The following is a 23,874-nucleotide window of genomic DNA, read 5'->3' on the forward strand; positions in this document are numbered from 1 at the left end:
GTGTTTAAAGTGATCACAGATTATTAAAATTTTAGTAGTATGACATTCTTAACCACTGGTTTGACAAGGGATAAAACAGTTTGACAAAACTATATTTGCAGCAATACTGATAGACACAGGCATTTCTTCTTTTTTTTGGTGTGTGTTTTGATTTTTTTTTCTGGTTTTAACTCCCACATAGAAGGGAGAACATATGCTATTTGTCTTTCTGTGTCCAGCTTACTTCATGCAACATGATGTCCTCCAGTTGTATCCACATCTGGATGCAGATGGTAGAATTCCATTCTTGTTCATAGCTGCATAATATTCCACTGTGCATATATACCACATTTTCTTTTGTCCACTCATCTGCTGATGCACACCCTGTTCTGTGTTTTGGCTATTGGGAACAGTGCTGCAGGTATCTCTCTGATACATGTGTATGCATTTGGGGTATGTACCCAGGAGTGGGCCTGTTGCAGCATATGGAGAGTTAGCAGCTCTTAAAAGGTGCAAGTTAAAGTCAGCGGGAGTACTGAAGACGACCACGTTCTGTTGGCTCGGGCCTCACCTCACCACAGGGCCATGGCAGCCCTTCCTGCCTTCCTGGGAACACTGAGAGCAACCCTGGGGCAGGCACCTGGTACAGCAGTGAGGAGGCTGTGTGGGTCCCCCACATCTGGGGCCAGAGCACTGGGCTCCAGCTTCCGGCTAATGTAGGCCCTGGGAGGCAGCTCACGTACGTGGGTCTCTGACACCCACGTCGGGGACCTGACTGGAGTCCCCAGCTCCGGGCTCGGCCTAGCAGTTGTGGGCATCTGGGGAGTGAACCAGTAAACCAGTGGACAGGAGATCTCTCCCCAGCTGTTTATGTGCCTTCCAAATAAAATGGAAAAAAAAAGTTACCAGGTGTCAAAGTGAAAGTCTGGCTTGTAGGCTGCTCCACCCTCTGAAAAAACATTGAGTGAAGCCGACAGGTCTGGCAGCAGGCGGCCGGCCTCTGTGGCTCCAGCATCACAGCCCGACCAGCTGCACTGGGGAAGGCACACACGCCGCTCCCCAAGTCTCCCCAGCGCTCTGGTACCAGCTGCACTGGGGAAGGCACACACGCTGCCCCCCAAGTCTCCCCAGCGCTCTGGTACCAGCTGTGACTCAGGGAAGTCTCTTCCACCTTCATTCTGATTATGAACTAAAAGTTTAAGCGTGGGCCGGCGCCACGGCTCACGTGGCTAATCCTCCGCCTGTGGAGTATTAGGTTCTAGTCCCCCGGCTTCTAGTCCCGGTTGCTCCTCTTCCAGTCTAGCTCTCTGCTGTGGCCCGGGAGTGCAGTGGAGGATGGCCCAAGTGCTTGGGCCCTGCACCCGCATGGGAGACCAGGAGGAAGCACCTGGCTCCTGACTTTGGATCGGCGCAGCGCCGGCCGTAGCGGCCATTTTGGGCAGCGGTGGGGGAAGAGCAACGGAAGGAAGACCTTTCTCTCTTTCTCTCTCTAAATCTGCCTGTCAAAAAAAAAAAAAATTACTTGAAAGGCAGAGTGACAGAGAGTGAGTGGGGTAGAGAGAGAGGGAGGGAGGGAGAGGGAGAGGTTGCTTTCATCTGGTGCTTCACTCTCCAAATGGCCTCAATAGCCGGTGCTGGGCCAGGCAAAACCAGGAGCCAGGAACTCTGTCCTGGGTCCCATGTGGGTGCAGGGGCCCAGGGACTCAGGCTATCCTCTGCTGTTTTCCCAGGTACATTAGTAGGAAGCTGGATCACAAGTAGATTAACCAGGACTCAAACAGGCCCTTCAGTACAGGATACGGGCACGGCAGGTGCCAGGTGAACCTGCCTCGCCACAATGCCAGCCCCCAAACGGTATTTTTACTTTCACTACTGTGGTAGCGCTTCTGGTTACATTTTTCATTCTCAATTAGTATTTAGCCACTTTGTGTATTAAATATCTGCGGCTTGGCCTAGATACCACGCACTTTTTCTGCATAGAAAAATAAGTTCTGCGCCCAAAATAGCCACTTCACAAGCAAGTTTCTTAACCCTGGCATAACGCGGCACGTGCATCGACTGTACCTCTTCCGGCGCGGCGGCAGCGGCCGGTCCTGTGCCGAGAACAGAAACGGGGACGTAGGCAGAGGGTGCGGAAGCAGCCCCAGCAGAAGTCGTGGAAACAGCAGAGGGGATGGCAGCGATGCTGGTAGCTCCAGCCCCTGCCCCTGCGGGGGACAGCAGCAGGGGCAGTGTCACCGTGGAGGGCGTCGGTGGGGCCGAGGGGTCCAGGTGGGCGGCAGGCTCTTTTCCTGGGGCGCCAGGTCCGTGCTCCTCCTTCCTGGTACTGGCGCAGTCTGATCCTGCAGAACAAGGTCAGCTCCATGAGTCCTCCACGACGAGGGACCGGAACTCTCGAGCACGCAGGTGTGTGTGCCACACGGAGTCCAAGACCAGTGCGTGCGCTGTGTCGGCAGCAAGCCCTGTAGGACCTGCTCCTGCAGCCGGTGAGGGCTGACCAGAGAGGCGCTCACGGGAGTTCAGCGTGGCCACACCGCTGCCAACAGCACACGGGGCCTTTGCCTTGTCACCTGGCAACCTTAAACACAGCCTGGGATTCCGTTAGGACCACCTCTGGAATCCCACCAACCCCTGCACTCCCGTCTACTGCTCCCATCCTAAAAACAAAGAGGTATTTTATTTCTCAACTTTTCTGCAAATAATCAATCAGGAAAGTGAAAATCTTCACTTTTGGTACTGCAAGAGCAATGCGCTCCTAGAGCAGGTAGCAAGCCACGCCTGAGGATGTACGTTCATACCTAACTGCCTGGGTGCCCTGGCGTGGGACAGACCACACGGTCTCCTAACTTCAAGCCACGCCTGAGGACACACGCTCCCACCTAACTGTCTGGGTGCCCTCGCGTGGGACAGACCACACGCCGTCTCCTAACTTCAAGCCACGCCTGAGGATGCACGTCCATACCTAACTGCCTGGGTGCCCTCGCGTGGGACAGACCACACGGTCTCCTAACTTCAAGCCACGCCTGAGGATGCACGTCCATACCTAACTGCCTGGGTGCCCTCGTGTGGGACAGACCACACGGTCTCCTAACTCCAAGCCACGCCTGAGGACACACGTTCCCACCTAACTGCCGGGGTGCCCTCGCGTGGGACAGACCACACGCCGTCTCCTAACTTCAAGCCACGCCTGAGGACACATGTTCCCACCTAACTGCCTGGGTGCCCTCGCGTGGGACAGACCACACGCTGTCTCCTAACTTCAGTGCATTTCCCTTGAGAATCAGAGTGGTCAGTCTCCACTGGGTTGGTATCTGTGTGGTCCAAAGGAAAGGGGTCGTTTGGGCTGCTGAGCCCGAGGGATGTTCCGGGTCCCCGGGCGGTGGGCATGGTCCAAGTTCTGTTTCAGTGGTTTCTGTGTTGCTGTCTTTCCACCCAGAAACTTGGGCTCCGGCCTACGTCCTTTTCCTAGAACACACATAAGACAGGCGGAGGACTCGCCGCCATGGTAATCAGCCTCAGCAGGGCCACAGGGCCTAGATTGTTTGAAACCCTCTGAAGGAAAGGGATTAATTCAGTATTAAAAAACTTAATTTTAAAACAGAACACACACTCTGAGCTTCAGCATGTTTTTGAGACTGGTGCATCTGGGTGGGGGTCAGCCTAGAAGATGGCAGCCCCTGCTGACGCGGGCTGACTGCGCGGATCCTGCCTCTCGGGTGCTGCCGCTTAAAATAAGCCCTGTGTTTCTAGAAGTTTACTTATTGTTCTTTATTCTTTTTGAACTGCTGTGTGACACAAAGAGGGAGGGAGAGAGAGAGACTGACTGATTTTCCTTTCGCTGGTTCACTCCCCAAATCCCTGTACCAGCCAGGGCTGGGCCAGGCCAAAACAGGAGCCTAGAACTCCTTCTGGGTCTCCTAGGTGGGTGGCAAGGGCCCGAGGACGGGAGCCTCTGCTGCCTCCCAGGGGGCGCATTAGCAGAAAGCTGAGTTGGGAGCGGAGGCAGGACCCGATCCAGGCACACCATCAGGAGGCAAAGACTCCACCTGCTGGCCACATGCTTGCTCCTCTTTTCATTTTTAGGGTAAGTTTCTCAGTTGAAAAGCATTTTTCTACTGTACCTAAAATTGCTTTAAAAATTGGCAGGCATCATTTTAAAAGCCAATTTTATTGTCATGTTTTGCCTTCTTTTTTTTTTTTTTTTTTTTTTTTTTTTTTTGACAGGCAGAGTGGACAGTGAGAGAGAGAGACAGAGAGAAAGGTCTTCCTTTGCCGTTGGTTCACTCTCCAATGGCCGCCGCGGCCAGCGCGCTACGGCCGGCGCACCGCGCTGATCCGATGGCAGGAGCCAGGAGCCAGGTGCTTATCCTGGTCTCCCATGGGGTGCAGGGCCCAAGCACCTGGGCCATCCTCCACTGCCCTCTGGGGCCACAGCAGAGAGCTGGCCTGGAAGAGGGGCAACCGGGACAGAATCCGGCGCCCCGACCGGGACGAGAACCCGGTGTGCCGGCGCCGCTAGGCGGAGGATTAGCCTAGTGAGCCGCGGCGCCGGCTGTCATGTTTTGCCTTCTTCATAAAAGGCTCTAATTTACAGTCTAGAAGATACAGAATACTGTACAATGTGAGATGGCTTACCAACTACAAGCAACGCAGAATCAGGGTAAACAAAAAATTCACACATTGGTTTTGTTCTAACAAATGCATTATGAGCCTTGCACTATTAAAACTGCATTATAAAAAACAACTGTTGTAAGGGAACAAAGGGGTCGCTTCTCGGCCTTTTGGCTAAGATCACGTGTAGTATTAAGGGCACAAAGGGGAAAGGAGCAATTTCAGAGGGGCTGCTGCTGTGGTGTAGCAGGCTAAGCCTCCGCCTCTGGCACCACATCCTGTGCCGGTTCTTGTCCCAGCTGCTCCTCTTCTATCCAGCTCCCTGCTCATGTGCCTGGGCAACAGCAGAAGATGGCCCACGTGCTTGGGCCCCTGCACCCGCGTGGGAGACCTGGAAGAAGCCCCTGGCTCCTGGCTTTGGGTCGGCCCAGCTCTGGCTGTTGTGGCCATTTGGGAACAGCGGTTGGAAGACTCTCTCTGTCTCGCCCTCTGTCTGTAACTCTGCCTCTCAAATAAATAAATGAAAGCTTTAAGAAAAAAAAATAAAAAGCAATTTTCAAAAGAGCTATTATCAAGTTATCACATAATCTGAGTGTCACAGCAAATCCAGTATTGAGTCCCACTGAACTCTGCCCACCCAGGCGGGTGTTTCCTTTGTGCACTGAGCACCCCTGCTGTGATGAGCAGTGCACTGGCCACCCAGAACCTGCGCCCCCTGCAGGTGCCAGCCAACCCAGCAGTGAGAGGCACCGGCAGACAGAGAACACCCGTGTCCTGTCAGACTTCTGCCTACGGCGGGCGTAACAGATAGTAAAATGAGGAGACATCGCTTTCTTGTCTCTCAACCTAAGCAGTTTTAATAGTAAGAATAAAATTGGCAAACTCCGTATGTCTTGCAAGGAGATAATCAGATTCCTCAAGTCAGCACTAGTCCATCCTCAGGGGATAACTCTCCTTCAGCACTGGCAAGCACGCAGCAGACCGTTCTGTGGGACACGTCAAGCACGCTTCTGGGCTGTGGTGGGTCTGTGACTCCGAGTTCTGACTGGCGCAGGGGCCGCTCACGCACTGCCACCCACACGTGTGATTTAAGTGTGTGCCGATGCCTTACAGCAAGGGCTTAAGAAGCCCACGGGAGTCCCTGGCTGTACTCAGATCACGTTAGTAGTGTTACAGATGAGACCGTGCCACTGACGACTAGCGCAGGAGTCCCACACGGGACTGACTACGAGGGGCGCCACGTAATGTGCAGCGCTGGTCTGCAATGTGGGGGGCCGACTTAGCTAAGACTACACCTCCACCTCACTGGGCCTCTCACAGTAAAACGCCTGGGTCCCAGAGCAGCCAGAGAAGCTTCCGCCACCCTCCTGGCTCAGAGACGGCCAAGGCCACGGAGGACGCTGCCCTGCTGTGCACTGGTGGCGGAGGGTTCCAGGCCCCGCTTTTCTGACATGTGAACGAAACCACAAAGCGTACACTCAGACCTCACGCAACGCGTGGGCTGCCTTGGAAATGAAATGACTTCACTTGACTTCTACACGGATCTCTTCGCACGTTCATTCAAAATTAATGTCGTGGAGGCTCTCTTAATTGGAAGAAAAACAGTTTTTTAAAATGGCAAATTATAACAAGATCAGATATATCTGATCAACAAAAGGAATTTGGCCACTAAGGAAAACACAACAATAGAAAGTTTATACTAAGGGCACTGTAACTACTGTTAGACAAGACTGCACAGTGTTGTACATGGAAAGCGCACTTCAACGTCTACTTCAGTGAAGAGCTGACAGGCTGCTGGATCACACCGGGATGGCACAGCCATCATAACCTCACAGCACACTGCAAGCTGGATGAGACACCGTGAAACGAATCCTTTCCAGGCCTGGAGGAGAACACCCGCGCCAAGCCCGGGAGCTCAGGGCTGTTCTCCCAGGTCCTCTTCTGCACACAGGCAGTCTCCACGAGGCACCAACCTGCATCGCCTCTGCTCTGAAATATGGTCATGGCCTCGAGGTTCAGCGCGCACACCCCCCTCATGAAGGCTTTTTTCATGGAGTCTTCAAAGTGCTCCTTTTCCTGCTGCATTCTCTGAATCTCAGCTTTCGCATTTTCCAAAGCTCCAGATAACTAGAACAAGGAAATAAGAAAATTAGATAAAAGGAAAAGATCTGAGACACCAGGAGGAAATCTGCTAAGACAAGTGCATTGGCAGGGAGCTGGATCAGAAGTGGAGAGCTGGGACTTGAACTGGACTGGTGCCCGTGAGGGATGCTGGCATCGCGAGCGAGAACCTGCGGTCCCACGTGCCGGCCTCGCCTCTACCGTGCCATCAACAAACTGTCTTCATTTTCTAACAGTCCCTTTGAAGTCTGCTGCAATGTCTGGGATGTCCTGCCCTGAACTAACTGGCACAGTAGGAGAACTGTAGCTGTGAGCTGCGGATGCCCTGGCTCCTCAAAAAGTAACTAAGTGCCTGCAATCCGAGCCACTTTCAAAAGTCCATGCTTTCCGCACAGCCAAACTGTGCAGGGAAATGAGGCATGAGATGCCTTCTCACCGACCAGGCCTGAAGGGACTGCATTTTCTGCATGTCCCTTTTTTTTTTTTTTTTTTGACAGGCAGAGTGAACAGTGAGAGAGAGAGACAAAGACAAAGGTCTTCCTTTTGCTGTTGGTTCACCCTCCAATGGCTGCCACGGCAGGCGCACTGCGCTGATCCGAAGCCAGGAGCCAGGTGCTTTTCCTGGTCTCCCATGGGGTGCAGGGCCCAAGCACTTGGGCCATCCTCCACTGCACTCCTTGGCCACAGCAGAGAGCTAGCCTGGTTGTGCTATAATGCTGAAGCTTTTTAATACTTCATATGCTATAGGAGGGCTATTGCATTCTTCATAAATTCCTCATGTGTTCTATTTCATTGTGGATTACAAATGTTTTCCCACAGAAACCACTTTATTATTAAAAGTCAATGGGGGCTGGCACCGTGGTTCACTAGGCTAAACCTCCACCTGCGGGTTCTAGTCCTGGTTGGGGTGCCGGATTCTGCCCTGTTTGCTCCTCTTCCCATCCAGCTCTCTGCTGTGGCCTGGGATGGCAGTGGAGGATGGCCCAGGTCCTTGGGCCCTGCACCTGCATGGGAGACTGGGAGGAAGCACCTGGCTCCTGGCTTCAGATCAGCACAGCGCACCAGCCGTAGCAGCCATTTGAGGGGGAGGGAGGGACCAACGGAAGGAAGACCTTTCTCTCTCTCTCTCTCACTAACTCTGCCTGTCAAAAAAAAAAATAAAATAAAAATAAATAAATAAAATCTAAAAAGTCAGTGGGATAATAATTCTAGTTTATACACAATTGCTTAACAGCAAATCTTGTAAGAGTGCAGTTTAGGGGCCACTGCTGTGGTGTAGCAAATGGAGCCGCCGCCTGCAGCTGGCATCCCATGTGGGCACAGGTCTGAGTCCCGGCTGCCCCACTTGGGACGGAGCTCCCTGCAATGTGCCGGGAGAGCAGCAGAGGATGGCCCAAGCGCTCGGGCCCCCGCACCCAGGAAGACCTCTCTCTCTCGGCCTCTCCTTCTCTCTCTATGTAACTTGCCTTTCAAATACATAAATAAATCTCTAAACAAACAAAGGGAATGCAGTTTATTTACGTTATCCCAAAAATAAGCATTTTGCTTTTGGTCTCTGTTTTTGGCCACGTAAAAACCAAAGACGACGACTGAATATAAACCATAGTGAGTCTACTCTTTTTAAAAAAATGGTTTCAACAGGAAATGAACACTCAGAAAAGTGTACCATCGCGATTTTGGCTTCATAATCATTGGAGATCTGGACACAGACTTCCTCCGCTCTTGCTTGGCAGGCTCGCTCCACCACGTCTTTCCACTGCTTCTGCACCACGCAGCGCCAGCCCCGCCACACCTTCTTCAGCAGGCTTCTCTGGAAGTACTGGTCGGCCAGCTTGCCTTCATAGACCTAAGGGAGGGCAGCACGTGCGTCACAGCACGGGGGCCTGGTCAGCGAGTGGGCAGGAACAGCACACGACCCGTCCGTCCGTCCACGTAAGCGCACACATGACCGTTCTAACTTCTGCACACGCAAGCACAGGCTCGGAGAGGGCGGCCGGCAGGTCTCTGTCACGCAGGCTAGGGTCTGTGTCTGACGCTACAGCCGACTTCTTCCTTATCACCCCACTGCTTTATGCAGCTGATCCACTGGGGGAAAGCAAGCAAGCACACTGAAAACCAGCAACTTGCCAGCTGTCACTTCCGCTGTGGACCACATGACCCCTGAGCTGAGGGGAGCAGCTTCCTGCAAGTGCCCGGCCGAGCAGGGGCGATCTAACCCAGCCCCGGCTGTCCTGAGCGGGACCCCATCCTTGTATCAAAAGAACTCAAATTCTCCTGAAGAGGTAGTTTCAATGCTTGACTTCCTTAAATTTGCCCAAAGTGATGGCAGCACCGAGTATTTTGAAGTCACTGACAAGTAACTTTCCAAATATGGCCTAAGTACTCATTTCAATGTGACTGATGTGGATCTGACTGACTGGGGTTAATGAAACAACGTCAGCACTAGGACGTATTCTCAAAGGAAAAGCTGTGTCATGCTAAGAGCTTTCTCCCAAAGCACTTGGACACTAAATGCACAGAGACTGCCCGTGGGTCCCGCGAGCCACATGGACAGCACCTTGTCTTCGTCACCAAGGGCCCCTCTTCTGCTCTCAGGTCTAAACTGTACACTACAAACTAGGGATCACTTCAGCAAAGCTGAACACGCATGCCTCCCTTCACGTCTCGTTCTAGGAATCTACAACAAACACTTGTACAGTTTTTTATGTCTAAATGTGGTAAAGCCTACGATACATGAAGATAACAGATTCTTGCCGGTCAGATCTGTTATACGGGCTCTGTGATGCCTCTGCACCTCAGGCAGAAGCCTCACGCCTACCGTGGGACGGTACACGACGCAGCTCTTGGAACACAGATTTGTGTCACGAAATCTCAGAGCTCTACGAAATCGAACTCTTCTGAAAGAAGAGCAACATTAACACACAGTTCACTGCGGCTGATGAGAGGCAAATCCTTGTCTGATGGCCCCTCCGTTTAGCCCGCCCGTGTCCTCTGGACACTTACGTCCTGCCTGGACTTGACGTGCCCGATGCGCCAGTGGAAGAAGGTTCTCATCAGCTCGATGCGCTCCTTTTGCTTGCCCACGGCGTGCGACAAGCTAGAAATCACCTGTCAACAACAATTGTTCCGATTAACGTGACAGTACAACAGCAGCAGAGGACAAAGGGATCTTCTCGTCATCCAGGTAACCTCTTTTTTTTTTTTTTTTTTAATTTGACAGAATTAGACAGTGAGAGAGAGAGAGAGACAGAGAGAAAGGTCTTCCTTCCATTGGTTCACCCCCCAAGTGGCAGCTATGGCTGGAGCTATGCCGATCCGAAGCCAGGAGCCAGGTGCTTCTCCTGGTCTCCCATGGGGTGCAGGGCCCAAGCACCTGGGCCATCCTCCACTGCCCTCCCGGGCCACAGCAGAGAGCTGGCCTGGAAGAGGAGAAACCAGGACTAGAACCCAGTGCCCATGTGGGATGCCAGTGCCGCAGGCGGAGGATTAACCAAGTGAGCCACGGCACTGGCCCCACCCCTTTTATTTTTAAAAAGACCAAAAAACTTCCCCTGATGGGTCCACTAAGTCTCCATGAATGGAGGGCTCCACGCTCACTGTGTGCACCCTGCTAACGGCCACCATGCACTCAGCACAGCTGCTGGCAGTCCAGGAAGCACAACCGCACGTGCGAAGCTGGCTGCAGACAGTCTCTTCGCCAGACTTGCGGGCAGGGCCAGGGTTCAAGCCTCTTCCTGTCCCACTGTGGCCCTGCCTACAGGAGACCCTCAGGAACTGCCTACTGATTTTCTCAACGCCATGAGTTTATGAATGCAAGTAATTATTTTATTTTGCTATACTCTTTTCAACACTACTCTTACCTGTAAAACAAAACCCATAAAGGGTTTTAAATCTTAATGTTCTCTCTTACACCAAGGGCTGATCAACAGATATTTGTGACTAAAAATGGCCACGTTCAAGATTCCTGGTTAGTGTGACACACCTACCAGAAGACATTACTCCTGTTCTTTAAGTAACTATCTGAAGAGGACAGGGCACAGTTCAAAGATGCTGGTCACAGTCTGTTAGAAGAAACTGGCTGGGGGCTGGCCCTGTGGTGTAGTGGGCTAAGCCTCTGCCTGCAGTGCTGCCATCCCATATGGGCACCAATTTGTATCCTGGCTGCTCTTCTTCTGATCCAGCTCTCTGCTAAGGCCTGGGAACACAGTGGAGGATGGCCCAAGTCCTTGGGCCCCTGCACCCACATGGGAGACCCAGAAGAAGCTCCTGACTTCGGATCGGCACAGCTGTGGCAGTTGTGGCCATTTGGAGAGTGAAATCAGCAGATGGAAGACCTCTCTCTCTCATCTCTCTCTCTCTCTCTCTGTAACTCTGCTTCTCAAATAAATAAATAAAACCTTAACACACACACACACACACACTGGCTGGATTCTGTTTTTTCTAAGACACTGGCTAGGTTCCATTTCTTCTAAGATACTGGCCGCGTACTACTGTAAGGCACTGGCTGTGTTCTGCTAAAAGACACTGGCTATCTGTTTCTCAACCCAGATGACAATACATGGCTGTCTTACTTTTTGCAAACTGAAAACCCGATATGTACACTTTTTATATGGGATGCTTAAAAATTAAAAAAAAAAAACACTTCAAAATATATAAAAATCGTAAGTTTTGAGGGAAATGAAGAAAATGACACAGCAGCCGCTGCCTCAAGAAAGCAAACCAGGTAAAAGCCCAATTACGAGTCTATAAAGCTGAAGGAGGGTGTGGGGGTGACAACTGGCTTACTGGTCACTGGGGCTGCTTCTGCTTCCCCAGCCCTCTGATTGCAGCCACGCTGCTGTCCTGACCAGTGTGCCACTCAACCACTGCCTCTGTCAAGGTGCTGTCAGGAGGAAAAACAGCACAGTTCTGAACGACACACTCCAGTGCTTAGGAGGCCAACATAAAATGAAATAAAAGGCATTTCCTGAGTTTATCAATAAAATGAACACTCACGTATTACAGGTACAATCTGAAATACTAAAAATGATCTCTGAGAGGATGATTTAAAATGTGGGTAACATTGGTACCCTCGTGTTCCATCAAGGGCAGTTTGGGAAAAAAAAAAAAAAGATTCCTAAAAAAATGAGACTATAAGAGCCAGTGACTTCACACTGCTCAACACCTACAACACCAGGGTCAGTGACATCACACCACACAACACCCAGACTGCCGGGGTCAGTGACATCACACCACACAACACCAAGACCACCGGGGTCAGCGACATCACTCTGCTCAACACCCAGACTGCCAGTCAGTGGCATCACACTGCTCAACACCCAGACAACCAGGGTCAGTGACATCACACCACTCAACACCTACAACACCAGGGTCAGTGACATCACACCACACAACACCCAGACTGCCGAGGTCAGTGACATCACACTGCTCAACACCCAGACCGCCGGAGTCAGTGACATCACACTGCTCAACACCCAGACTGCCGGGGGTCAGTGACATCACTCTGCTCAACACCCAGACAACCGGGGTCAGTGATATCACACCACTCAACACCTACAACACTGGAGTCAGTGACATCACACTGCTCAACACCCAGACTGCCGGGGTCAGTGACATCACACCACTCAACACCTACAACACCAGGGCAGTGACATCACTCTGCTCAACATCCAGACTGCTGGCGTCAGTGACATCACACCGCTCGACACCTACAACACCAGGGTCAGTGACATCACACCGCTCAACACCTACAACACCAGGGTCAGTGACATCACACCACTCAACACCCAGACTGCCGGGGTCAGTGACATCACACTGCTCAACACCCAGACTGCTGAGGTCAGTGACATCACACCACTCAACACCTACAACTCCAGGGTCAGTGACATCACAGCACTCAACACCCAGACCACCAGCGTCAGTGACATCACAGCACTCAACACCCAGACCACCGGGGTCAGTGACATCACAATGCTCAACACCTACAATACCAGGGTTGGTGACATCACACCGCTCAACACCCAGACCGCCAGGGTCAGTGACATCACTCTGCTCTACACCCAGACTGCTGGGGTCAGTGCCATCACACCACTCAACATTTAGAACACTGGGGTCAGTGACATCACACTGCTTGTCAGCCAGGTAAACAATCCTTTGGCCGTGCCTGCACTGTCCCATCAGTGTTTGAAAGGAGTCTTCCTTTGGACTCTTTTGTGAGCTGAATAACCATTTGTTCCTGGAATTCAGTATCTAGCCAGACAGTTGCTGAATCTGTTAGAAAGGAAAGAGACCTCATCTTTCCTCCCGAGGGAGATTTCAAAGGCTCTGTGCAGCTCCTGCAGGTCGCTGATCTGGTCGTTCAGTTGTTTCAAATGGGCCGCATGCTTTTCTTTTTCTTTTTTCATTTCCATTCGGTGCCAGTCGATAAAATTAAGTCTCCATTTACTCAGTTCAGAAATGATATTTGTCTGAAAAACAAATATGCTGCCAACTAAATGGCTGGTTTGTTAACACCTCTTACAACTCCAAGAAGGCTAAGAAACACTAAACAGTACTGGAATGAGCAATCAACACAGGAGTGGTAAGACTCGCAGGCACTAACTGGCCCACCACCACGCCAGGGCCACGACTGTTCCCTGTGTTAACCTTGCTGTCATTGGCACTAACTGGCCCATCACCACCACACCAGGGCCACGACTGTTCCCTGTGTTAACCTTGTTGTCATTGGTATTACCTGGCCCACCACTACCACGCCAGGGCCACGACTGTTCCCTGTGTTAACCTTGTTGTCATTGGTATTACCTGGCCCACCACTACCACACCAGGGCCACGACTGTTCCCTGTGTTACAGTGCTCTGTATGAAACCTTGTTGTCATTGGCACTAACTGGCCCACCACTACCACGCCAGGGCTACGACTGTTCCCTGTGTTAAGGTGCTCTGTATGAAACCTTGTTGTCATTTAGGAAAAATTTCTGGCTTCACTCACCAACTCCCTCTGTTTATCCAAGGACTTAAACGTTCACATGAAGATGGGCCAGGAGGGCGGCTGTGGTGGCCCAGCATTAAAAGCCACCGTCTAGGAGGCCCACGTCCAGTAAAGGAGCGACAGAGCCTCGGCTCCTCCACTTCTGGTCGCTTCCTGCTGGTGCCCTCGGACGCAGCAGGTGATGGCCTGAGTGCCGGGTGCCTGCCATCCATGCGGGAGACCTGGACTGAACTGCTGGCACCTTGCTTTGGCTTGGCCCAGCCCTGGCTGTTGCAGGCATTTGGGGAGTGAACCAGTGGATGGAAGACCTCTTTCTCTCTGTGTCACCTTGCCTCTCAAATAAATAAGTAAGCCTTAAAAGAAAAAAAGACACCAGGAAACCACGCAGGACACCTGGCGGGGGCCGGGCTGTTGATGGCCAGGAAGCTCTGCAGACACAGAGGCAACGGGAGCCGGCAAGGTGGGCACGTGGTCCCCACACCAGGGACCCCGTGGCCACCTACGGCCAGTCGCGAGTCCTCTCAGCCTCCGTGGCTGGCACGGGTCAGGTCACCTGAAGACAGAAGGTTCGGCGTGCTGGTGGCCGACGCTTCAGGGAGCGTGAAGCCCGTTCCCAGGGGAGGAAAGGGGACACTGTGGCGAGGGAATCTCTAGAAGTGAGGGTTCCAGCTGGGGAGAAACAAGTCCCGCAGAACTCACACGGCTCATTCTCCATGTACGTGAACATTCAGCTTCTTCAAAGTGTTTTGGAAAACCCATCATTTTCTCCATTCCAACAGGTTTTTAATATACTTGTTTAATATTAAAGACAGAAAGACACAGAGACACAGATGGAGAGAGATCTCCCACCTTCTAGTTCACTCCCCAAATGCCTCCAACAGCCAGGAGTCGGGAACTCAATCTGCGTCTTCCACATGGGTGGCAGGGACCCAAGCATTTCCCCCATCACTAGCTGCTTGCACGGTGCACACTAGCAAAAAGCTGGATTGGAGGTGGAGGTGCTGGGACTCAAACCAGAAACTCAGAGAAAGGTTGCGCGTCCCCAAGTGGTGACTTACCTGCTGAGCCAAATGCCTAGCCCCACTTTTTCTACATGGCAAACAGACTAGCCATCTCTGCAGGACGCGGCCCAGTAGAGGCCAGCGACAGCACTCAGTACTCAGGACGCAGCCCATCAGAGGCCAGCGACAGCCCTAAGTACTCAGGATGCGGCCCATCGGAGGCCAGCGACAGCACTCAGTACCCAGGACACGGCCCATCAGAGGCCAGCGACAGCACTCAGTACCCAGGACACGGCCCATCAGAGGCCAGCGACAGCACTCAGTACCCAGGACGCGGCCCATCAGAGGCCAGCGACAGCACTCAGTACCCAGGACGCGGCCCAGTAGAGGCCAGCGACAGCACTCAGTACCCAGGACGCGGCCCATCAGAGGCCAGCGACAGCACTCAGTACCCAGGACGCGGCCCAGTAGAGGCCAGCGACAGCACTCAGTACCCAGGACGCGGCCCATTGGAGGCCAGCAACAGCCCTCAGTACTCGGCAGCGTGTGTGCCTTACCGCCGTTCGCGTGGTTGCTGCAGGGGCAGCCACACGAGGGACGCACACGGCTAACCCTGCACCTGCGGCTTCACAGTCCCAGCTGTCAGTGCAGGCCGAGCTTTCCGCGCCCGAGCAGCCACCCAGCGCAGTCGCACGGCTGAGCGCCTCCCGGCTGCACACGTGGCCTGACACAGACGCTCGCTCTGAGCCAGAGCTGGGCCGCAGGAGCCCCGTGCGAGTCCGTGCAGGATAAGGACCAAGCAGCGCAGTGCCGACACGGAACTGACTTCCCAGGAAACTGAACATCGATGCTGTTTAAATTCAAAGGGCAGAACGCTCAGCTGGATCACGGGAAACCCCACTCCACGGACCGGCGGCGACCGGAACCGAGTCGCTGCAGTACCTTGAGACCCGAGCTCCAGAGATCCAGCACGCTTTCCACCTTCTGCAGGTTTTCCTCCGAAACAAGGAAGTCGCCCACGACGACTTCCCGGGCTTCCGTGTGACTAGAAGTAGACCCTGGGGAGGAAGAGTCGCCCAGGAGATGCGAACTGAAAAAGTCCATGACCGGGTGAGATGCCTTCCTTGGCGACAGAGCCGGTGACGACCCTGGAAGAAAGGAGAGGTTGGGAATGGCCCGCCCTGGCAAGGAGTCGAGCAGGAAGGCTCTAAGATTTCTGCTACCTACAGAGGCTGAGAAAAAGTGCAGGAATTCCCATTCAGCTGTGCCTTGGTCTGGCTACTCTGGTTTCAGTGTTGCCGGGATCAGGCTTGACTGGCACGAGAGGCCGCCCACACTCTGCCTTGTGGCAGCGAATGACTGCCAGCCCCAGTAAGGATGCTCGCATAGCCTGAGCCCCGGCGTCATCACCCGCCCCATCGCAGCAGCGCCAGCCAAGTGCCTGCACGGCTCCCGATCGAGAGTCCAGGGTTTGCTCGGCCAGGCCTGGGAGGCTGAGTGGCCAGTGGCGTCAGAGCTCGCACACAGCCGTGCTGCCTCGCAACGGGCACTGGGGCACGCCTCACGCGACTGCAGATGCACAGCACACAGGGAGCACTAGTGGAGCGCTGTGTCAGATACTCCAAGGCAGCCCGTGCGTCTCCGCCAGCAGGGGAGAAGCACACACCGGCACGCCCGTGCCTCTCGCCCCTGTGTGTACGCAGGGCTGCATCTGTTCTGACAGCGCAAGACGCCAAGGCCAGGACTTCACCGCAGGTTCCTGCTGCAGGCCCTCCTCACGTGGCCCAGGTGAGGGGGCCTTCCCCTCTGCACTGAAGGAATCCCTCAGAGACTACACAGACCTGTCACTCAGGGTGCATCGCTCAAGAATTCCTTGCAAAAGGGAAAATCATTCCTTCATCTCTGCTTGGCACAAAAAGCCCAACACAAGGCTTGGGCCGGCCACACCAGGAGACCCGCCCTGCACACGTGTGTTCTGAGGACGGCTCCGGAACCGCGAGGGCATGGTGGACAACACGCATGCACGCCCTTCCCTGGGCTCCACCAACCAGACCTGTGCTCGCGAGAAAACAGAGCCTTGAGCTGGAGAGCTCAGAGCGCCAGGGAGAAGACACTGCCAGGGCTTCAGTCCCAGGCGAGGAAGCTGAAGGAGAGGCCTTCCCAGGATGGGACCACACTCCATGACACGCATCACACAGCAAGACAAGCACCCTCACTACGCCAAGGAAAACGTCTCAGTCTGGTTCTAGGACGCGCTCAAACCACTTTCACCTTACTTAAAGGGCAGAGAGAAGGACCCTTCATCCGCTGTTCACTCCTCAAACCGCTCAAAGCCAGAGCGGGGGCAGGCAGAAGCCAGGAGCCTGGAACGCCCTCTGGTCCTGCCAGGTGGCTGGTGGAGACCCCGCACCCACTTGCTGCAGCAATGCAACACCTGCGTCCACAGACCGTGAGGAACCACAGGCCCCAGAGCCGTGACCCGGGCGCCTGTCCCCCCTCACTGTCTGTAACTCTGCCTCTCAAGTAAATAAATAAATCTTAAAAAAACAAAACAAAACAAAACCCAACACTAAATGATAGAACAGGTGACGTGGAGGCGAGACGAAAATCATCACGTGGTGTGCAAATGCCGAGAGCTAGGAAACAGCGCTTTGCCGAGAGCCCGTAAGCCTGACAACGCTCGCCCTCCACCTCGGCAGTTCTGAGCAGGACGCCACAGGTTCTGACGCACTAACTCGTGGGAACCGCTCCATTTCAGAATCTTAAATATTATCACCTAAACTGGCAACACTGACACTTAAAAATCCTGCCAGTAAGCAGTACACTGAAATCGCTCCTCTAACTGCAGAGATAATATTCATTAAAGTGCCGTACGTTGTACATAAATGAAAGCAAGCCAAGGAAAAGCCATACCGTCTGTCTTTGAATTATTTAAATCACTTTTTTTTCCAACTTCCATCCCAGTTTCTCTTATCACAGGGTTGTTTCCTGCCAAAAAGGAAAGTATTTTTCAGTTAAATGGAGCTGCTCTTCACACACCTGTTGCATGTTTTAAACTCAAGTCCTTTTGGAAAAGGCTGAACACATATACTATCTTACGGGAGGAAACAGCCGCGTCCTAAACCCCAGTGATGACCTGGAAACGCCGGAGAGCTGGGGTGAGGAACGCAGCCCGAGCCGTGTCCCTGGGAACCGCGGAACAGCCGGAAGGAGACAAGCTTCCAGCGGCCCTAAGCAATTCTGATGTGCTTACTTCAGTTCAGGAGAACGAGCAGGGACCCCATGTGGAGGCCCCCTGTGTAATCAAATCACGACCAAGATCAGTGCCGGGGCAGGGGGCACTAAACCCCAGGTTCCTATCTCTGAGTACGCTGGTTTTCTGAAGGTTCTGGAGCCACAAGCCCATACGCTACTCCAAGGCAGCTGGCCAGACTTGGCAGCAATGAAGCACCTGCGTCCACAGACCCCAGGGCCGTGACCCCGGGAGCCCAGCAGCCTCTGGCACTGGGCAGGCCATGACCCTGGCAGCTGTGCCTCTGGTGTGACCACCGCCATCCTGTGCAGAGAAGGCTGCCTGGGCCTTGCACTTTATGACTATGGAAAGGGTGGGTAAAGGAACTTCATCCTGCTTTCACCTCCACCACCCCCCAGCCGACAGCTGCCTGTGTCAGTGCTCCATCCTGTGGCTGACACGGCCCACGCCTGGGGCCACCTGAGTGAGGCCAGCTCAGGCAGTGCTCCAAGCCCGGACAACCGTGCTGACAAAGTACCAGAGTGTGTTCTGAGGGTCACTGAGGACCACCTTAATTCTGGGCATGGGCATCGAGTTTTCAAGATAATCCTGGCATCAAACCAGGAGCAGGAGCGGAGAAGCAACACATTCCGCTGAGACCGCACCTGTGGCAGTGCTGTGTTACCTCTACTTTTTCTTAAAGATTTATTTATCTGAAAGGCAGAGCTACAGAGAGGGAAGACAGGAGAGGTGAGAGGAGTGGGGAGGAGAGAAGACACAGAGAGGGAATCTTGCATCTGCTGGCTCACTCCTGAAATGGCTACAACTGCCAGGTCTGGGCCAGGTGCAGGGGCCCAAACACTTGGGGCCATCTTCTGCTGCTTTCCATGGCACATAGCAGGGAGCTGGGTCAGAAGTGGAGCAGCTGGGACTTGAAATGGCGCCCATGTAGGATGCTGGTGTCACAGGTGGCAGCCCTAGTTCTACTACTTTTCATAAAATGAAGTTCACATAAAAAGTTGGGTATCTCATCATCATCTCAGGGCCAGGAGTAATACCGAAAAGTGTAAGGCTCCCTCGGTGACACTGACACACGTCAATGATGGTGGAGAGGCGTCCTCCCGATCCTAAGGCAGCTTCATTCATAAGCCCCATAGCGAACTCAGAGATTTCTCAAAAGATATACACAACCTTGATGATGAAGGATGCCACCAGCTGCAGCAGAAATTCTCGTATCGGGCGCCCCTTCTGCCCGGGGGTGAGACGCCGCAGACGCGCCGGGGTCGGCCGGTGGATTCATGATGGCGTAGCGCAGCAGCTCCTCGTACTCCTCCTGCGGGAGGCCAGCAGTCAGGGCCGCTCGCAGCACTCGCAAGCGCCAGCGGCCCCGCGGCAACCTCAGCCCAGCAGCCGTCATCCCACTGCTGCTCCAGTTTGCAGGAGACAGATTTTGTTAGTGAGTCAACACAGTGAACAGTGTTTAATCTTCAGGTCAGTGTGACTCAAGATGAGACAAGCTGTTAACAAGCCACAGGTTTTAAGTACTTACAAAGTATCAGAATCTTTTGACAGTACGTGGCCCAAACACATGGAGGCACCACGGACAGCGAGGCTGCATTGCCTCTGCCCTACTCGCCTGCTCAGCACTGTCCAAGGCAGAGCCACGGACTCTGTGAGAGGCACACCACACAGCTCGAACTTACACACTGAACCTAAGCCTAACAGTTGTAGTTCTGCCTAAATCTGCTTTTTATATTGTTAGTTGAAGTACAACTGTTTGAAAAAGCAGTACCTGTTACTGTGTGTGTGAAGGCTGCTAGTCTGTAGGACAACTGGATGTCAGGTGTAGCGTGGTAAGCCACAGCACGGAAATCCACATCCACGTCACGTCCTGTGTCCTGCTCATGTGCCTGGGAGGCAGCAGATGACAGCCCGAGTCTTTGGGCCCCTGCACCCATGTGGGAGACCCAGAAGCTCCTGGCTGCTGATCAATGAAAGTCAGAGTTACAGAGAGAGAGCTCTTCCATCCGCTGGTCCACTCCCCAACTGGCCGCAACGACCCGGGCTGGACCAGGCGGAAGCCAGGAGCCTCTTCCAGGTCTCCCACAGGGTGCAGGTACCCAGACAGCTGGACCATCTTCTGCTTTCCCAGGTGCATCAGCAGGGAGCTGGACTGGAAGTGGAGGACCAGGACTCAAACCAGCGCCCATGTGGGATGCTGGTGTTGCAGGCTGGGGTTTCACATCTGCACCAGAGCGCCGGCCCACTATTTTATTCTTAACATCACTCGTGGCATCGACATGGACAACATCCCCAGATAATGCTCTTATAGGGAAGGGAGACAGGCTTCCAACTTGGTCCAGGAGCCAGCACAGACCAAGCTGAGGGCTACTGACAAATGGACTCTGAACGTTGCTGACATGGTAAGAAGGTGATCAGTGACACAGATGACTTCTGACGGGTCTGGAAAATTCCTCCCCACCTCCCTCCATTTCACTCTGGGGGTCTGGTCTTTGGATTTCAAGCTTCGTCTCTTAATGAGAAGACAACTTGAGGCCTCACGAGTGTTCACATTTCAGTGCGAACGTATGGGCAGTTTTTGAATAACCTGCACAGAGAGTGAGGGTGCAGGAACACAGCAGGGCGTGGGCGAGCTGCCACCACGGGGAGGCGGGGTGGGCTGCTTCATCCTGGGAAACCTTCCCAGTTTCTACGTCTACAAGTTCAATTCAAACGACACTGCTTTCATAAGACGTTTCTGAAGCTTCTCACGTCGCAGCGTCAGCCACTCTGCCTGGACGGGACACGACGTCCCGCCTTTCGCCTCTTAGGTGATGTAGCTAACTACACGCCTAGGCTAACCCGTCAGTACCTCTCCCGCTCTTGAGGACGGCGCGTCGGGAGGAAAAGCAGCAAAGCCCTCTGCAGCCAGCCCGTCTGTCCACCTGCCGCTGTCAGGAGTGTCCTGGCGACGGGGCGGAGCCTCCCAGGTGAGAACTCAGGGGCCGGGGTTCTAGAACTCGGGCGGGCTGACAGTGCTCTTACACGTGACAGCGGCACGTGTCGATGCAGGATTCTTCCTTCCAGAAAAAGCGCCTGAAATACCTATCTCCTCTCTGCGCTGAAGCCTCCTCGCACGGTGTCTGAAGGGCTCCTGACTGCGTTCTGGGAGCCGCGCGCAGTGACCTCCCCGTCTGGAAGTAACCGCGAGGCTTGGTATCACTGGAAACCCGAGGGCGGCTTTGTGCGTGGAAGGAATGAGAGGAAATGCATCGCTACTTTTCCTCGACGCTGCCCTGTTTGAAGTCAGAGTCACAGCAAACGGAGACACCGCTGCCTACCTGGAGTTCTGTGGAGACGGAGCTGCCCGCGTCCGAGTTACTCTGCATAGCCGGGAGTGAGTATTTGTCCTCTTCCGATGACATTCTGCACAGCGCTACAACACACAGGCGGCCGCCTTAGCTTTCCCTGGCGAGCGAACCCAAGGGACAGTGCTCCCCAGATATGCAAGTACAACCTTCCCTGGGCACGCCGAGGGCCGGCAGCAAAGGTCAGGGCCAGGAGGAGGGAGAGCCGGCGCCGAGCGGCGGGAGGCACACGGACACGCACTCAGGAGGAGAGACCAGCAGGTGCGCACAGAGCGTCCTGGGGGCGACACCGAGGAGGAGAGACCAGCAGGTGCGCACAGAGCGTCCTGGGGGCGACACCGAGGAGGAGAGACCAGCAGGTGCGCACAGAGCCTGCCCGGTGCCGGCCGGCGCCGTCCCTCCGGGGACTGCCTCTCGGGACTACTCCTGCGAGAATGGACTTCAGACAGGGCTTTCAGCAACAAGGAAACGCGTTCCTTCAAGGCGACAGCTGCCTGTGTCCCGGGAGCTCGTCTGCCCAGGGAGCCAGCGGTGTAGACCACACCCGTGACCGACACCCTAAGGAGTCAAGGCTGGGGCAGGGGCAGCCCCCTTTGTGGCTGGGGTGGCAGGGGCGCGAGGAGGGGGCGGCGGGCAGGGAGGTCCTGGGGCGCGCGGGGCCCGAGTCCAGCCTGCGGCGCGGACGGCTGCGCACTGGCTGCGGATTAAAGCGGACGCCGCCGCCGCCGGACGCGGCCGCCCCGTTACCGGAGTTACGGCGGTGACGCCGCCGCCTGGCACGACCGGCCCACCACCCTCGGGGATGCCCCTGACCGCGCATCGGCGCGTCTCCCCGCACGTCCCCCGCGCGCGCGCAGACCCTCGGGGCCCGAGCGCCAGCACCGCGCCGTCTGCGGGAGACCCCGCGCCAGCGGTCAGGCTCCCGCGCACGTGGGAGGAGCAGCGCCCTCGGCTTCCGGCGAGTCGGCGGTCAGGGGCCAGGCCTGCGCGGGCGAGCGCGGCCACCGCCGGACCCCCTGACCCCCGAGGGGACGCAGCTCGGGGCCCCGCACCGCGGGCCGCTCCCGCACACCAGGGAGCGCAGCGCACCGGGATCTGCCCGCCCGCCCCGAGTCCGCGCCGCAGGCCCTGAGGCCCCGACCAGCTCCTCCCCGGGGTCGCCCCGACCCCCCGCGCCGGCCGCGCACCCTCACCAGGCCCCGCCGCCGCCGCCGCCGCCGCCCGTCCGCCGCCGAGGACTCCAACGACAGCCGCGGGCACCGGCCCCGCCCAGCAACGCGTCCCCTGATTGGCCTGGATGCGGGGCGGGGCGCCGCCGCGGGGAGAAGCCGGAAACGCGGGTGCACAAAGTCCCGCCCCCTGCGCCGCCGTTCCGAGGGGCGGGGTTTCGGGGAGCCGGGCGGGGCGCTCGGGGCGGGTCCGCACATGCTCAGTGATGGCCGCGGCGGGGCAGGGTCGGGCCCAGTGGGCGGGATTTAATGAAGCCCCGCCCAGGTCGGCCTTGCCCGCCGGTCCTTAGCGTCGGCCTGCGGCTGCGCCGTTACGAGGGGGCGGGGTCTCGGCTCAGGATGGGTGTGCGCATGCTCAGTAGCAGTCGCGGCGTGGCAGGTGCGGCCGCAAGAGGCTGGTTCTCGGGAGCTCCCCGGCCGGCCCCCGGGCGTTCTGCGGTGCGCCTGCGCGGGAGGCGAGCCCGGGGCGCCCGCGAACTAGGTGCTACGAGCAACAGCTTCTCGAAAGCGCGGTGCTAAGCCCCGGGCGCGGCCGTCGGCGCGGTGGTGGTTCCCACACGGGCCCGCGGTCCCCCGTGGAGAGGTCGCCGGCCTGGCCCTTCCTGGCGCGTGGGGCGCGGTGCGGAGATGGAGACCTGGAGGCGGCGGGCCGGTCCTCTCCGGGGAGGGGGTGCTTGCGCAGCGCCGTCCTTGGGGAGGCCTGGGTCCCACGGATCCAGCCTCGCCTTCCCCGAGGTCCCCGACTGCCTGGTCGCCGGCGCGGACCGCGCCTGATCGTTCGCGCCCCGCCGCGGGAGGCGAGCGCGCCGGCTGCTGTGCTGCAGCGTGGGGCCCGCGGAAGAAGGCGGGCATCACGCACGCCTAAGCAGCGGGGACGGGGTGCGGGGAAGGAGGGAGCCGGCGGCGCGGGCCCTGCCCTCCCCCGCCGCCCGCCGCGCGCCCGAGTACCTGGGGACAGGCGCTGCTGCCGTGGGCTCCGCAGGTGCAGGCGGGGCGGTCACGCAGGTCCCGGCGCTTCACGCGCTCCGTAGGAGCCGCGCAGCCGGCCTGCGTCGGGGTGACCAGCGGCAGTGCAGCCTGACGCCACAGAGCCGCCCGAGAGGGCCGCGCCCCCCGGCAGGCCACAGCCCACGTGCGGCCCGACCTCCCCCTGCTGGTGTGCACCCTGGCAGGCAGCACGTGGGGCTCCACACCCGGGTCCCTGCAGGCCTCGGGGGCACCAGGTTGAGTCCCCGGCGCTTGCTGTTGCGAGTGAGCCAGTGGGTAGGAGGGTGGTGCCCGGCTGTGCAGGACTTGCTCAGGGTTGAGGTTGTACCCAACTGTGCTTGTTCAGCAGGCACCAGACG

The 23,874-nt window shown here is 55.9% G+C and overlaps 1 protein-coding gene across 11 annotated transcripts in view; it reads right to left on the reverse strand.

Moving 5' to 3' along the window:
- POC5 (POC5 centriolar protein) overlaps window positions 1–23,499 on the reverse strand; it is a 28,132-nt gene extending 4,633 nt beyond the window's left edge. For 3 of the 11 annotated variants that reach the window (XM_089312868.1, XM_089312867.1, XM_089312869.1), the window contains exons 1-9: window positions 22,493–22,741; window positions 19,123–19,264; window positions 17,613–17,687; window positions 15,642–15,847; window positions 13,002–13,178; window positions 9,715–9,819; window positions 8,378–8,557; window positions 6,564–6,717; window positions 2,044–2,321 (exon numbers count right to left, since the gene is read on the reverse strand). In XM_089312868.1, the coding sequence (XP_089168994.1) occupies window positions 2,044–2,321; window positions 6,564–6,717; window positions 8,378–8,557; window positions 9,715–9,819; window positions 13,002–13,178; window positions 15,642–15,847; window positions 17,613–17,687; window positions 19,123–19,264; window positions 22,493–22,726 (1,551 nt within the window). In that variant the 5' untranslated portion in view covers window positions 22,727–22,741. Of the gene's footprint in view, window positions 1–2,043; window positions 2,322–6,563; window positions 6,718–8,377; window positions 8,558–9,714; window positions 9,820–13,001; window positions 13,179–15,641; window positions 15,848–17,612; window positions 17,688–18,989; window positions 19,265–19,723; window positions 21,214–21,272; window positions 21,368–22,486; window positions 22,742–23,476 lie in introns of those variants that run through there. The other 8 variants (XM_070056291.2, XM_051838668.3, XM_070056292.2 and 5 more) reach the window with 6 other exon arrangements.
- Window positions 23,500–23,874: the final 375 nt, after the last annotated feature.

The sequence above is a fragment of the Oryctolagus cuniculus genome, chromosome 14, assembly GCF_051225735.1.
Source record: "Oryctolagus cuniculus isolate XC-2025 breed Fujian yellow rabbit chromosome 14, ASM5122573v1, whole genome shotgun sequence".
NCBI classification, from domain to species: Eukaryota; Metazoa; Chordata; class Mammalia; order Lagomorpha; family Leporidae; genus Oryctolagus; species Oryctolagus cuniculus.